This window comes from Bidens hawaiensis, unplaced genomic scaffold, assembly GCF_021521415.1.
Source record: "Bidens hawaiensis isolate Kalapana, Puna unplaced genomic scaffold, B.hawaiensis_p1.1 tig00035432_1, whole genome shotgun sequence".
Classification (NCBI taxonomy): domain Eukaryota; kingdom Viridiplantae; phylum Streptophyta; class Magnoliopsida; order Asterales; family Asteraceae; genus Bidens; species Bidens hawaiensis.
Window position 1 is genome coordinate 91,205 of NW_027496153.1, and position 13,598 is coordinate 104,802.

General features: G+C 36.2%; 1 protein-coding gene across 1 annotated transcript; it reads left to right on the forward strand.

Annotated features, from left to right (window-relative positions):
- The first annotated feature begins 2,544 nt into the window (after positions 1-2,544).
- On the forward strand, positions 2,545-6,161 carry LOC143587260 (putative leucine-rich repeat receptor-like serine/threonine-protein kinase At2g24130). The gene is made up of 2 exons (XM_077068600.1): positions 2,545-5,476; positions 5,634-6,161. The coding sequence occupies exons 1-2, from the start codon at positions 2,971-2,973 to the stop codon at positions 5,993-5,995; spliced, it is 2,868 nt and encodes a 955-aa protein (XP_076924715.1). The 5' UTR covers positions 2,545-2,970; the 3' UTR covers positions 5,996-6,161.
- Positions 6,162-13,598: the final 7,437 nt, after the last annotated feature.

Below are 13,598 nucleotides of genomic sequence, written 5' to 3' on the forward strand. Positions count from 1 at the left end.
CAGTGAATAAACAGTGTATATTAATTAACCATTATCTTAAAGAACCTCCAATGCGTCCTATCAAATGATTAAGCGTATAGTTGTTACATCATATTTTCGCCCATCTTTCAAATACACTCATTTTCTCTTCAATTCTACGCTCAAAGTGTAGAGACTCGAGTCTATAATTTAAATCATAAGTGTAGTTTCTTAACTTAAGAATAAGATGTGAACTTTCAACAAATCATGTGGATATATATATATATATATAACTAGTCACGTATTTTAAGGTAATAAAAAATAATTAGCTAAAACCCTACCTAAATAAAACTTCCAATCTAATAAGATTATCTTCATGGAAATAAAAAAATAAGCTGTTATCTTACCGAACCTAAAACGTTACGTGTTAACAAATAACAATTGAATATCTAAAAGTCAAATAACAGTAGAATGGTATTGAATTTACACACCATAAAGTGTTACGTGTTAAAATTAGAAGAACATTGGACCTAAAATACGCAATTGGACACCATGATAATGACATCATTATGCAATCACTTGAGCCAAGAAAACAACTACCAATCTCACCATTAATACAATATTCTTTTAAGTGTGTAAATAAAATTCTTTTAAAAAATTAAAACCTTTAAAGAGATTTTTGTCATAATAACATTTTTTATTTGTTAAACACCATATAATTTTATAAATTTTATTTTCATACACCTAAATAAACATGAATATGAACGTAAATCATCTCTTTTTTTAACTACAAATTTCATTAAAACCCACTAACAAGAAGCTAGAGAGAAACAAAACAACAAGGAGAAACAAAGAATTACAACAAAAAAAACTTAATCTAGTCTTGCCAAGAAATGTTTCTTTAAGGTGTTCAGTTCTTGATCCAAAATAGGGATTAGCATTTTATCTCAAATACATGAACAGTACTTGTTCATGTATCTATACCCTTACCGATTTAGCCTATTAGGTACGGGTATTGGTACTCATTTTGTTGAATTTCGGTACAAGAACAATCGGGTACGATACGGGTACGCTTGATATTTTGTATTTGTTTGGAATATATAGGGGTTTAATTGGGAGTATTCATATTTAATATATAAAATAAATTCCCCAACCATGTTTTTATTGAACAAGTACCAAACGTTTCTTCAATATTCAATAATATAACATCCAAGACTCGAACCAACAAACGAATCACTAAAAGATGGCGATCGAGTTAGAGTTTAAATACTATCTTATCATTAAATCGGCGACCATTTTGGCACACGTCACGTACCTGTGCAAGTACTGATACTCGGACTAATTCAGGTTATTTTTTACTCGTAGCAGTACCGGTTTCAAAATCGTCAAAGATTTGGAAATAAAAAAGCAAAGTAGTACAAAAACGGGTACCGTACAAAATACTCGTACCCGTAACTGTACCATAACGAAAATTTTGGTACGAGTATTGGGACATGTTTTTATTGATTGTTGGTACGGGTACGAATACATGTATTGTCCCAATCTCATCCCTAATCCAAAGATACCCAAAGACTTTATATCTTCCAAAGTTTTAGTTATGTTCGTGGGCTTATTATCAAAGCTCACTTCATTTCGAGTTTTCTAAATACACCAACATACCGTGAAAATTATTCCGTGAAGTGCCTTTTTCTTCCTATGATCAAGGTTGGATGTAAATCATCTCTCGTTCATTATCTTGTGTATTACTCAGCATCCACTAATACAACTCCAAACAAATTAAGAAGGCTAGGCACAATGACATAATACCCACTTCATTTCTTAAAGTTTTTAATACCTTGGCAATTAATGTCATATATGGTGAAAGTTTGGTATATTGGGGTACTCAATTGAGAAGCAAATTAGTACATTCGAGTTGTCTTTATAAATAAGATATATTTTAGGTTCCAAGTTTCAAACATGAGAGGCTCCAGCCAATATAATATCTTGTAGATTAATATTTTGTAGATTGTTTTAAAGTGGATGATCATCCGTGGAAAGGTTCATGACATCTAATGTAGTGGACCATCATCGGTAACGGCGAAAGGTTCATGACATCTAATGTAGTGGACCATCATCGTTAACGGCATGGACCAAGCCCCTAAAAGTTCATAGGACGGACCAAAGCAATATACTATCCATTGTCCGTTCACATTGAAAAAAACTATAAAAAGACCCTAAAAAATTCATAGCACGGACCTAAGCAATATGCTTATTATGTGTTTGTATCTATAAAAGTTTCTAAAACTCATAGGTCAGACCTAGACAATATGGAAACCACCTATCGGTAGGGATGAAAGACCCTAAAATTCATAGGACGGGCCTAAGCAATATGGAAACCACCTATCGGTATGGTTGAAAGACATTTTAGTTCATAGGACGGACCTAAGCAACATGAAAACCACCTATTGGTATGGTTGAAAGACCCTTTAGTTCATAGGACGGACTTAAGCAATATAAAAACCACCTATCGGTATGGTTGAAACTTAAAAGACCTTAAAATTCATAGAACGAACCTAAGCATTAATGCAATATGAAAACTATGGATAAAAGACCCTAAAATTCAAAGGACGAACCTAAGTTATACAATTACGCATCTATAGCAAATACAATCTTTGTCTAATGTTGTCCTTTCAGGTGGTCTTACAGCCATACCTTAACCTATCCGAACAAGTTGTTATCCGACCACCTTAATTTAATATACTATAATTCTTTAGTTTACTTTCACTCATAAACATAAGTTGATAACGGCTGATACAGCGTACCAGGTTTTCCCACGCGGCCAACTCTCATTCATTGACCTTCAAATATCAATGCTACCAAATATTAAGCACCGTAGTTAGGCCACAAACAAAGATTAATTAATAGTCAATAATCACATTCTTTATTCCACTTGACCTATATATATAACAATCTCCTGTTCCCTTCCTATTTCCTCATCTTTTTAATCTCTCTCATCAATCTCAAAAGAACAACATGATTTCCTTTTTTATCTTTCTAGTTTTGTTTTCATTTGTCTTGGGAAACGAAAACGCTCAAAATTTTAACGATCGAGCGTCTCTCCTCACGTTTGTTTCAAGGGTCACTTCTGACCCTGGAAACGTACTAGAAAACTGGCACAACTCTTCACAAGTTCATTTCTGTAACTGGACCGGAATCACGTGTAATGAAAATGGTGATTCTGTTCTCGAGTTAGACCTTAGTGGAGCCTCGCTCCACGGTTCAATATCTCCGGCTATTTCTAAACTTACCCGGTTAACGGTCTTAGATCTTTCTAGAAATTTTTTCGAGGGTGGCATTCCGAAAGAGATTGGGTATCTTTCGAAACTTAAACAGTTGAGTTTATCGTCCAATCTTTTACGCGGGAGAATCCCGTTCGAGTTAGGGTTTCTTCGGGGTTTGCAATATCTTGATATGGGAAGTAATAAGCTCGAAGGCGGTATCCCACCCGGACTTTTTTGTAACGGGTCGTCTTCTTTGGAGTATGTTGATATTTCAAATAACTTGATTAGCGGGAATATACCGTTGAATGAAGAATGTGACGCTAAAGAGCTACGGTTTCTACTTGTTTGGTCAAATAAACTTACGGGTCAGATACCACGTGCACTTGCTAATTCCTCAAAGCTTAAATGGTTAGATTTCGAGTCGAATTTTTTCGAAGGGGAATTACCATTTGAGATTGTTAAAAATTTGTCAAACTTGCAGTTTGTTTATTTGTCTTACAATCGGTTTTCGGGTCCACTTGAGAGGTTCTTTTCGGGTTTAACGAACTCTCCACATTTACAAGAGCTCGAGTTAGCTGGAAACAGACTCTCTGGAAAGATTCCTGATATTATCGGGAATATTTCACAGAGTCTGGTCCAGTTACATCTGGATGAGAATCAGATATCGGGAGGGATACCTCCCAATATCAGTAATCTTTTGAACCTCACCCTGCTCAACTTATCTAGCAACTCTCTCTACGGGACGATCCCGAAGGAACTATGCCAAATGGCGAGACTCGAGCGGCTATACATAACGGACAACATGCTTTCGGGCGAAATACCATTGTGTTTCGGGAATGTTTCCAAGTTGGGTCTTCTTGATTTATCCATAAACCGACTTTCGAACACGATTCCCGACACGTTTTCGAGCCTTTCTCAGTTGCGGAAACTCTTGCTTCATAACAACAAGCTCAATGGAATGATTCCAACAAGCCTTGCACAATGTGTAAACCTGGAGAGTCTTGATCTTTCATATAATCAAATTTCGGGTTCGATTCCAACCGAATTCGCAAGATTGAACACCTTGAAGTTGTACTTAAACATTTCACATAACCACCTGACCGGACCGTTACCTTCGGAACTCAGCAAGATGAGCATGGTAATTGCCATGGATTTATCATCCAACAACTTTTCAGGTGTAATTCCGACACAACTCGGAAGCTGCATTGCACTGGAACTCCTAAATCTCTCGGATAACGCGCTGGAAGGTCAACTTCCAAGTTCAGTTGGAAAACTGCCGTTTCTGGAAACATTAGATGTTTCCAGAAATAGATTGTCTGAAAAGATTTCGGAATCTTTCCAGACATCTTCGACGTTAAAGCATCTTAACTTTTCTTTTAATAATTTCTCCGGAAACATATCGTTTCCTTTTTTGCAGATTGATTCTTTCCTCGGGAATCCCAAACTGTGTAGCAGTTCGATCCCGGGGATGTCAATCTGCAAAAACATTCGGAAGAAACACTTGATTCCATTGCCGGTTTTGCTTACCTTACTTGCTATGGCAACTCTCTTCATGTTTTTGGTTCCATTTGTTTTCAAGTCGAAATCGAAGAGGAAGTTTGTAAAAATGTTTAGCCGGAAAAGCGTATATGAAGAAGACGACGAAAGAAAAGAACAAAACTACCCGAAAATCTCTTATCAAGAACTCATGGAAGCAACAGGAGGATTCAACAGCTCAAGTTTGATAGGATCCGGCCGGTTCGGGCAAGTTTACAAGGGTATTCTCAAAGACAACACAAAGATCGCAGTCAAGGTTATAAGTTACGTGAAAGCCGAAGAAATCACATCGAGTTTTAATAAAGAATGTGAAGTATTGAAGAATATTCGGCATAGGAACCTGATACGGATCATCACGATCTGTAGCAGGTCTGACTTCAAGGCTCTCGTTCTACCATTAATGCAGAACGGGAGCCTTGAGGATCATTTGTACCCACGTGACGGGGTGATCCGTGTCGACTTGGTTCGGTTGGTTCGCATTTTAAGCGATGTGGCTGAAGGTTTAGCTTATTTGCATCACTATGCACCTGTTAAGGTGGCTCATTGTGATCTCAAACCAAGCAATATTCTTCTTGATGATGATATGCATGCAGTACTTTCTGATTTTGGTATTGCTAAATTGGTGAAAGAGGAGGTTGAGAAGATTCCGACTGCCGGTGGGTCCCCTTCGGTTAGCTCGACAGACGGTTTGCTTTGCGGGTCTATAGGTTACATTCCTCCTGGTAAGTAACACATAACTCGACTAATGGGTGATAATTTTGACACATTTACTTATAAATTAGTCAATACATATAATAGATATATTTAATAAGAATAAATCTTTTAAGTTTATTTTCTAATTATATAATTTTCGCTAACAACTTATATTTTTAAATACAGAATACGGCATGGGTAGACGAGCATCATCACAAGGAGACGTCTACAGTTTTGGGGTTTTGTTGTTGGAAATGGTCACAAGAAAACGGCCTACGGATGTATTTTGTTATGAAAATTTAAGCTTGCATGACTGGGTAAAGACCCAATATCCACACAAGCTTGAACCGATAATAAAAGAGACGCTTAAGAACTATCCAACCATTACTACTAATACCACATCGTGCAATAGTAACCTATTGCACGACATTGTTTTGGAGCTCGTTGAACTTGGGTTGATTTGTACTCAAAACAACCCGTCAACTAGACCGACCATGTTGGATGTGGCACACGAGATCGCTACATGGAAAGAGTATCTTAACTCGTAGTCGTATAAACAGCTAACATTCTTAGTGAGATCCGGTTTGTGTTCATTTTTGTACAATTCAATTATTTTAGGGTGTGAATTAATTTACTTGTAACTTGTGAAAAAAGAGTTGTACACAGATTTTAGTGAGTTGCATGATTTGATCACATCATGGACCTTTTTGTTTGCCGAGTGATTGCATGCCAAGAAAGACTAATGGAATTTTGCCCATATTTTTTAAATGCTTACAATTCAATGACACTACAAGTTGTGTACGTATATATTGTACTACTAAATTTCCAATCATATTTTTAATTATCCCAACATATTGATGAAGAGAAAATCAAGACATCTCCATCAAATAACAAACCAAAAGAAAATAAAGTTGAAAAAAAACCATTAGTAATCCTCGCTAATTACCGACAGATTATCAACGAATACGTAATCCGGGGGAAAAATAATATATCCACGACAAACACCCAACATGGATAGGTTTGGAGCTTCGGATATGGTCGTAGTCCATAGAAATTATTTGCCAATGGAAGACTCGTTGATAATTCATCGTTAATTTGAGGAAGAGATTTCAAATAAAATTCTCGCCCAGACTTTTCGGTCTTCTGCCTACGAAGTCCATTTGCGACGTACACTTCCGTCAGTTACCCATCTCAGATTTAAGCATAAATTATTTTGAAAATATTGCAGCAACACTTTCCGGTTGCTTCAATTTGTGGTGCTGTTTGTTTTTGGTTATTGGATTTGTGCCGGGAAAGTGTTTGAATATATGATCTAGTATTTGGTTTTCATGCCAAAGTGAGCAACGAGGCTCTCCAAATTTAAAAAATACGGTATCCTAAATACAAAAAAGTCACTGTTCTAAAAAAATGAATTGAGGTGAATAGGTCATAAACTCACGTGTTTTTTTTTATAACTTTAATACCAAGTGTTAAAAGACTATTCTCATGTGCTTTGGTTTTAACAATGGCGAAATGGCAACCAAACACAAACGTTAGTGGCAGATTGGTTTAAAATTTTAGGGCACCTATAATGAAATGCGGACAACAATTCCTAAGGTATGGAAGAGGTGGTAGGGCCAGACAAGAGGGGCCGGGACGGACATGGGTTCATTGTGGGGCTGAAGTCTGCAACATGGGTTTGTATAACTGAACAAATGAAGGACGAGTGAGGTGGGTCCCAATGTAGCGACTATGATATTTAACTTTAAAACAAATAGCCGGGCTATATGGTTTTTTTAAGTTAATAAAAATTTTTAAACTTGAAACCTTAGGTGCTGTTTGTTTTTGAAAATGTAAAATGTTTGTAGTCTGCGCGTCATATCTGCAAACATTTGCAGAAGAAGAGGTGGACAAAACCTCTGCATTAAGAAGACTGTTTGTTTTTTAACATCTATAAATTGTTAAAATAAACTGGTGGTGGTGTACGAACTGTGGTAATGGATGGTGGTGGGCTAGATTGTGATAATGGTAGTGGTGGACAGTGGTGGTGGTAGAAGGCAGACGGTGGTGGTGGACAGTCACTACAAGAAATTCTGTCTGATATGACGAAGATTTCACCATCTATAGCGACGACTTGTCGTCACCATAGCCTTTAGCTATATGCTAAGCCGTGGAAAATTTTTGTTAAGCCCTATAGCAACAACAAGTCGCCGCTATAGATGATCTATAGCAACGACGGGTTCGTCATATCAGATGAAATTTCTTGTAGTGAGTGGTGGTGGGTGGTGGATGGTTGGGGTGGCGAACGGTGGATGGTGGTGGTGGACATTGTGTGTTGGTATGGTGTAGTGTTTTAACCTTCTGCAGATCTTAAAGATCTCAGAAGTGTTGGTCCAAGTTCGCACCAAGAAGAGCTTACGCAGACGTTTTTTAATGAAACTTCTTTGAGAAAACAAATAGTTTGCAGATGGCAATGTCTGCGCGTGGTCTGTGAGGCGCGAACAAAATAGGCCGCGAAGACATTTTCTAGAAAAAACAACACCTCACTCTCGTTCAAACGATTTCATCTCAAACTTAAACTATACACACTCGATGTCTAATATGAGTGTAGGATATCCTTTTCCTGTTTTCGATCATTTACGTCTTGCAAACGGGAGACATCCAGTTGTACGTGTACGCCCTGCTAACTCGCCACCTTGCGGATACGTCCTCTAAACCCGCCGCATCCCGTTGTTGAAGTCGTACACACTCCAAAACCATCACCTTCCGTTGATAAAAAACAGTAACGTGGACTAATTAAGACGGAGAAATGGGCCTTTGATCATATTTTTAATTAACTTCAAGAAGCTGGGGAAGTGCACATTCCCTTGGCCGAAGACGAGCATGTCCCTAAGTTAGAGGACAAATACGTCAATGATCCTGGAGAGATGATCCACTAGAGGAGTATAACAGCGACCTTGAATGACGTTTAAGATTTCATAATCCATGGGGAGACAAGCGTCAGCGGATTAGAATTGCTCGTTTGATTCGCTTGCCCATCTTTAAATGTGTTTTTTTTATTTGATGTATGTTTTTTTATATAGTTTGTGCAGGTTTTTTCGATTTAGCTTAATGTGTTTTCGATTTCGCTTGCCCGCCTTAATGTATGTTTTTAAATATGATGTAGGTTTTTTATTATCATCAAATGTAATTTTCGATTTAGCTTCTAACATATCTTGTTAAATTAAATGTTTGTTTTGAATATCTTTAATTTAAAGAAATTTTAATTAAATTTTATTAGGAACACATTTTTGTTAGGCCGATAGTAATTTCTGCTGAGAATAATCCTGTTGAATGTCTCACCTTTTAAGAATTATTTTCTCAGTAGACCTTCGTTCAAAAAATTTTAACGGCTTTAAGTTTTATCCAAATTTTCAAACTAATGCATTAATGCTTTTGATCGAATGAGGATGCAAGTCGATTGATGTAAAACTTACATTTAAATGGTGTTACAAACGATGAATTAGTGCTTCGATGCAGGTGCTGAACTTCCAATTAACAAAAATCAAGTCGTTTGAAACTTCGTTTAGAGACACGTATTGCGTCAATCGACTTTTATCCTCTTTCCTGTCAAAAGCCCTAAAACACAAGCTTGAAATTCGAATAAAACTTAATGTAATTACGTTTTTTTAACGTAGGTCCAATGAGGAAAAAAAATAAAAGGTGGGCCTCCAGCAAATTATTCTCATTTAGAATTATTATCGGTTAACCGCACAAAGCTGATAATATTAAAATCCAATTTGCTAAATATATACTACTATTTAAATATACAAAATCTAGAAAGAATATTAAAAGTATTATGGTTTATATTAAATAAGTAAGTGTTGATATGGATGGTGAGTTTGGAAGGTTGTAGTTTTAACATTAAAGATGCTCTAGATAAAAGTGTAAATACATTTGTTTACTAATTAACTAGATGATATGTTTCGCTGTTAAAAAAAAGATGATACATTCCATATAGATTACAACACCCACTCCTTAATATATTTCGATTTTTACGTACTACATTTTTTTGAGGGCGAGACTTGAACCCCCTTAAAAGAAAGTCTTATGTAACTCTTTAATACCGTGAGTCCAATGCTTTAGAGACCAGATTGGTCCCGTTGGTCCGACCAGGATTTGGTCCGTTTGAAGTGGTCTCACTGTCAGACAGGATAACTGGTTTGTGGTTGATCCAGTAATCTATAGAATATTAAAAAATCTTTAGGTTTTGTGTTTCTTTAAAGTTCTATCAATCCTAATCGCAATTTTGAGACCGAATTTGTTCAGCCGGTTCGACTGGTTAAACCGATGATCCAGTAACTCGTATGATTAACTGTTTGATTCGGTTATGAAAACATTGGTTAGATCACACCCTTTGACACATTTCATTTATTAGCTTAAATAAACGTGTGCTTATTGTGAAGCTAATTATTATATCGTCGAGAAGAGATGTAGAGATACAAAATAGTGAAACCATATGATATCTAGGAAACATCTCACTAATTGATTCACAAAAAAAATGTTGATAGAGAATACATGGGTTGTGATTTGTTTTTGGTTTATGTATAACTAGTTCAAAATACATATACCATAGATATACGATTGCTAAATGAGTTTGCTCATTGATCGGTAGGTTAAATCCGGCACAAACCCAAAAATTTGATACATACCTGAATAAGAAAAAGGATCCCAAATCATGTCATAGAAACGAACACAAATATGATACAGAAATTTACACGTTGACATGAACACTAGTGTAACCCGATATTTTTATGTTATTTATTATTTTTACACAACAATACTGTAAATTATAAAACTTGATGTTGAATCCTCTTTGAAATACTAAATTATAACATAAAATACCCGACTAGTTTATGTTATGGCGTAAAATACTTTAATAAATAAAGAGAAAATTCCAATTTAACTCCCTGAAATATATTGTCGGGAGATGGAATAGCCCCTGAAAACTAATTTCCGCATGTTGTGCACCTGTATTTCTCCGGCGGGTTCTTCTGACTCCAACCGTCAGTTGACTGTTGGTATTTTAGTAATAATACCAACATATTAATGGTATTTTAGTAATCTTCTAATAATAATAATAATATAATAATATAATAATAATAAATAATAATAATAATAATCGTAGAACAGCAGCTTCATCAACATCTTCATAACATCAACAACAACATCATCTCATCTTCATCATCATCAACCTCACATCCCCAAACCCACCACCGAGTAATCCCTCTTAACATCATCATCTTCATCATCAATTTCATAACAAGTAATCAAATCTCTCAAATCCTCAAACCCTAGATTTCATCACTCAAACCCTCAAATCTCTCAAATCCCACCACCAATCGCTTCAATAATTCAACCACCGCACCCATAAATCATTCCGATCAAAACCCCTAACCTCCGGCACCACGCCGTCGCCACGACAGCCACCACCGCCATGGATTTCGACCATCTTGTTTTTTCGATCATCAAAGTCACGACAGCTACAAAGGTAATCTTCATCCATCCAATTATGAAGGTCACCAACCCAAACAGCCCAGTTCTCACCGGACCCACCACCACCACCGGCGGCACCAGATGAGGAAGGTGGTGGTGTGGAGCCATCGGATAATGTCCAGAAGATGGTGTCATCATGGGATGTTGCATAACCATAGCCGCTGCCGGGTACTGCACTGGAACCCATTGTGACCCAACGCCGACAGCCGCCGGTGGTGGTGGTGGTTGTAGCCACATGGGTTTTTAAAATGAGTTAAAGGGTTAAGGGTAAAAACGTAATTTCAACATTTTTTAACATGTCAACGCTTGGTCAACTGACGGAAGGGCACATATTGCCCCGCCCAAATATCACAGACGTCCAAAATGCGCAAATTAGTTTTCAGGGGCTATTCTGTCTCCCGACGATATATTTCAGGGAGTCAAATTGGAATTTTCTCATAAATAAATATAGATGTTAATCGTGTCAACTCATACACCCATCAGGTCGACCCAAATATGACCTACTTAGCTAAAAAGTGTTCGAGGTCGTAGGGCTGACATAAGTACATAACCAATGAGACATATAAAGGACACGCCAAAGAAAGATTGAATATCTTTTATAAGAAATCAAAGGAAGTCTCGACGATTTTTTCAGGAAATCCCCAAAGAAATATACAAACTACACCGTGTTTTGTATTGAATCAATCTTAACCACTACCCACATTCCACATAATTGTGCACCAGACATTACATGATATGATAAACACGACAAGATAAGAAATGATTACAATTTACATGTTACACGACAAGGCCTGTTTAAGACATGTTTAAAGACACGATGTATATCTACTTAAAATTAAGACAATATAGGTATGAATTAGAAAAAAGAAACCGGAAAGAGGGTGTGCTACATAATCATCATAAGCAACTAATACATTGAATTAGTGCTAATTAAACTATATGTTATGCATTGCATAGTAGTCACGCACTTACAATCCTTTTCTTCCCTTAAACCTAACACTTTTAAAGTCTTATTTGGGGATTATATAGTATTAGATATATATAGTGGGAGGCATGACTACCCAACTTAATAAACAATGATTAAATGTATTTACATAGTTTATTCAATGGGGTTAATTTTATATATATTGATAAATATTAAGAACAGTAATGGGTCTAGAAGTTTATTTGAGGTAATCATGTTTAGATTTTTCTAAAACTGAGGAATATGTGATTTTAATACGAGTCGTTTCGATGAAAAGAGACGTTACCAGTCCAACAATTATATGTCTTCTATCATTTCCATTACACAAACTTTTTACGGAGAACATAATCGGGATAGGAGTTATTAGACACTACTAAGATTGGCCTTAGATTTGTTTTTGAGGCATAGCTTTTCTTACACTTTTGTTTGCTTTAGACATCTTTTATTTTTGGTATAGATTTTCGGATAGGGGTTAGTGCTCCTTGTACGTATCTGTTTGCTCTTGTATTCGTAAATATCATCCGTTATCATTGTATGTTAGTACCTTGCATCCTGCATTATTAGCACTCGTGTATGATTGTCAGCTCTAATTCTCTAAAACATTTGTTACATCTTCGGTTTACCATTTTGTTATCCTTTTATAGGGTTATATACATAAAAGCTAAGTATTGTATCCATTTCTTTTCATTTTGTTATCCTTTTCTAGGGTTATATACCGTACTTTAGAAAAAAAAAGTAAATAAATTTTGAACCTGAGGGTATTTACGGAAGCAATATGTCTATCATCACTGAGATATATGTATGGTTTTCACCACCACACCCTCTTTAGACCTTACAATTGTGTTGTTATTAGTGAAATTTACTAGGTACATTTGTTACTTACAAGAGTCATTATGCAAAAACTTACATAATAACTCGGCTTTTAATATTATAAATTACATATTAAAAATTTGGGTACTCACTTGACCTAATAAATTATGATCTTTACATGAGATAAGTTAGGACCAATAGAAGTAGAAAAAAAAAGAGCATATTTTCTGTACCTACCACATTGGCTAATCCAAGTTTAATAACTTAATCCATTGGTTAATTAAACTTATATTTTAGAACTATCGTGTCATCTTTATGTCGTTATCGAGAAGAAGAATGAAGCTGGAAATTATAGTGGCTTTTAGAAGTGTCCAAATCATTTGGTTGAGTGGTTTCCGTCACCATATCTTGCCAATCAAACATATCTAAAATCACTCACATAAAGTTACATATTCCGTAGTTATGTTGTACAGGATTTTCTGTAGATATGATATTAATTATATAAATCAGGAGGGCCATATAGTCTAGGGGTGAGCATGATTCAGTTCGATATGATTAATGTTAGGGGCGGTCCACCAATTAAGGGGGGCCAAAACCATTCCAGTACTATATGAGACGTGGTGGGAAAGCGAAGTCAGAACCCGTGACATGTTTCCAATGCAAAAACCAAGAAATAAACTTATACATTTTGAATTCGGCTCCTCGACGTTCTCATCCAAGCTTCGCCACCGGACGTGAGGCAGTTTTTTAAAGGAAGAAATGAAGATGTGGCATAAAAACAATGACGGTGTGAGACGAGAGATGAGGATAAATGAAATAGAATCAAGCGATAAATAATAGGGTTGTCTGGTCTCACACTCAGA

Coding starts and splice junctions, on each gene's coding strand:
- LOC143587260 (XM_077068600.1), top strand. CDS start 2,971: ATGATTTCCTTTTTTATCTTTCTAGTTTTGTTTTCATTTGTCTTGGGA. Junction 5,477..5,633: donor TATAGGTTACATTCCTCCTG/GTAAGTAACACA, acceptor TTTTAAATACAG/AATACGGCATGGGTAGACGA.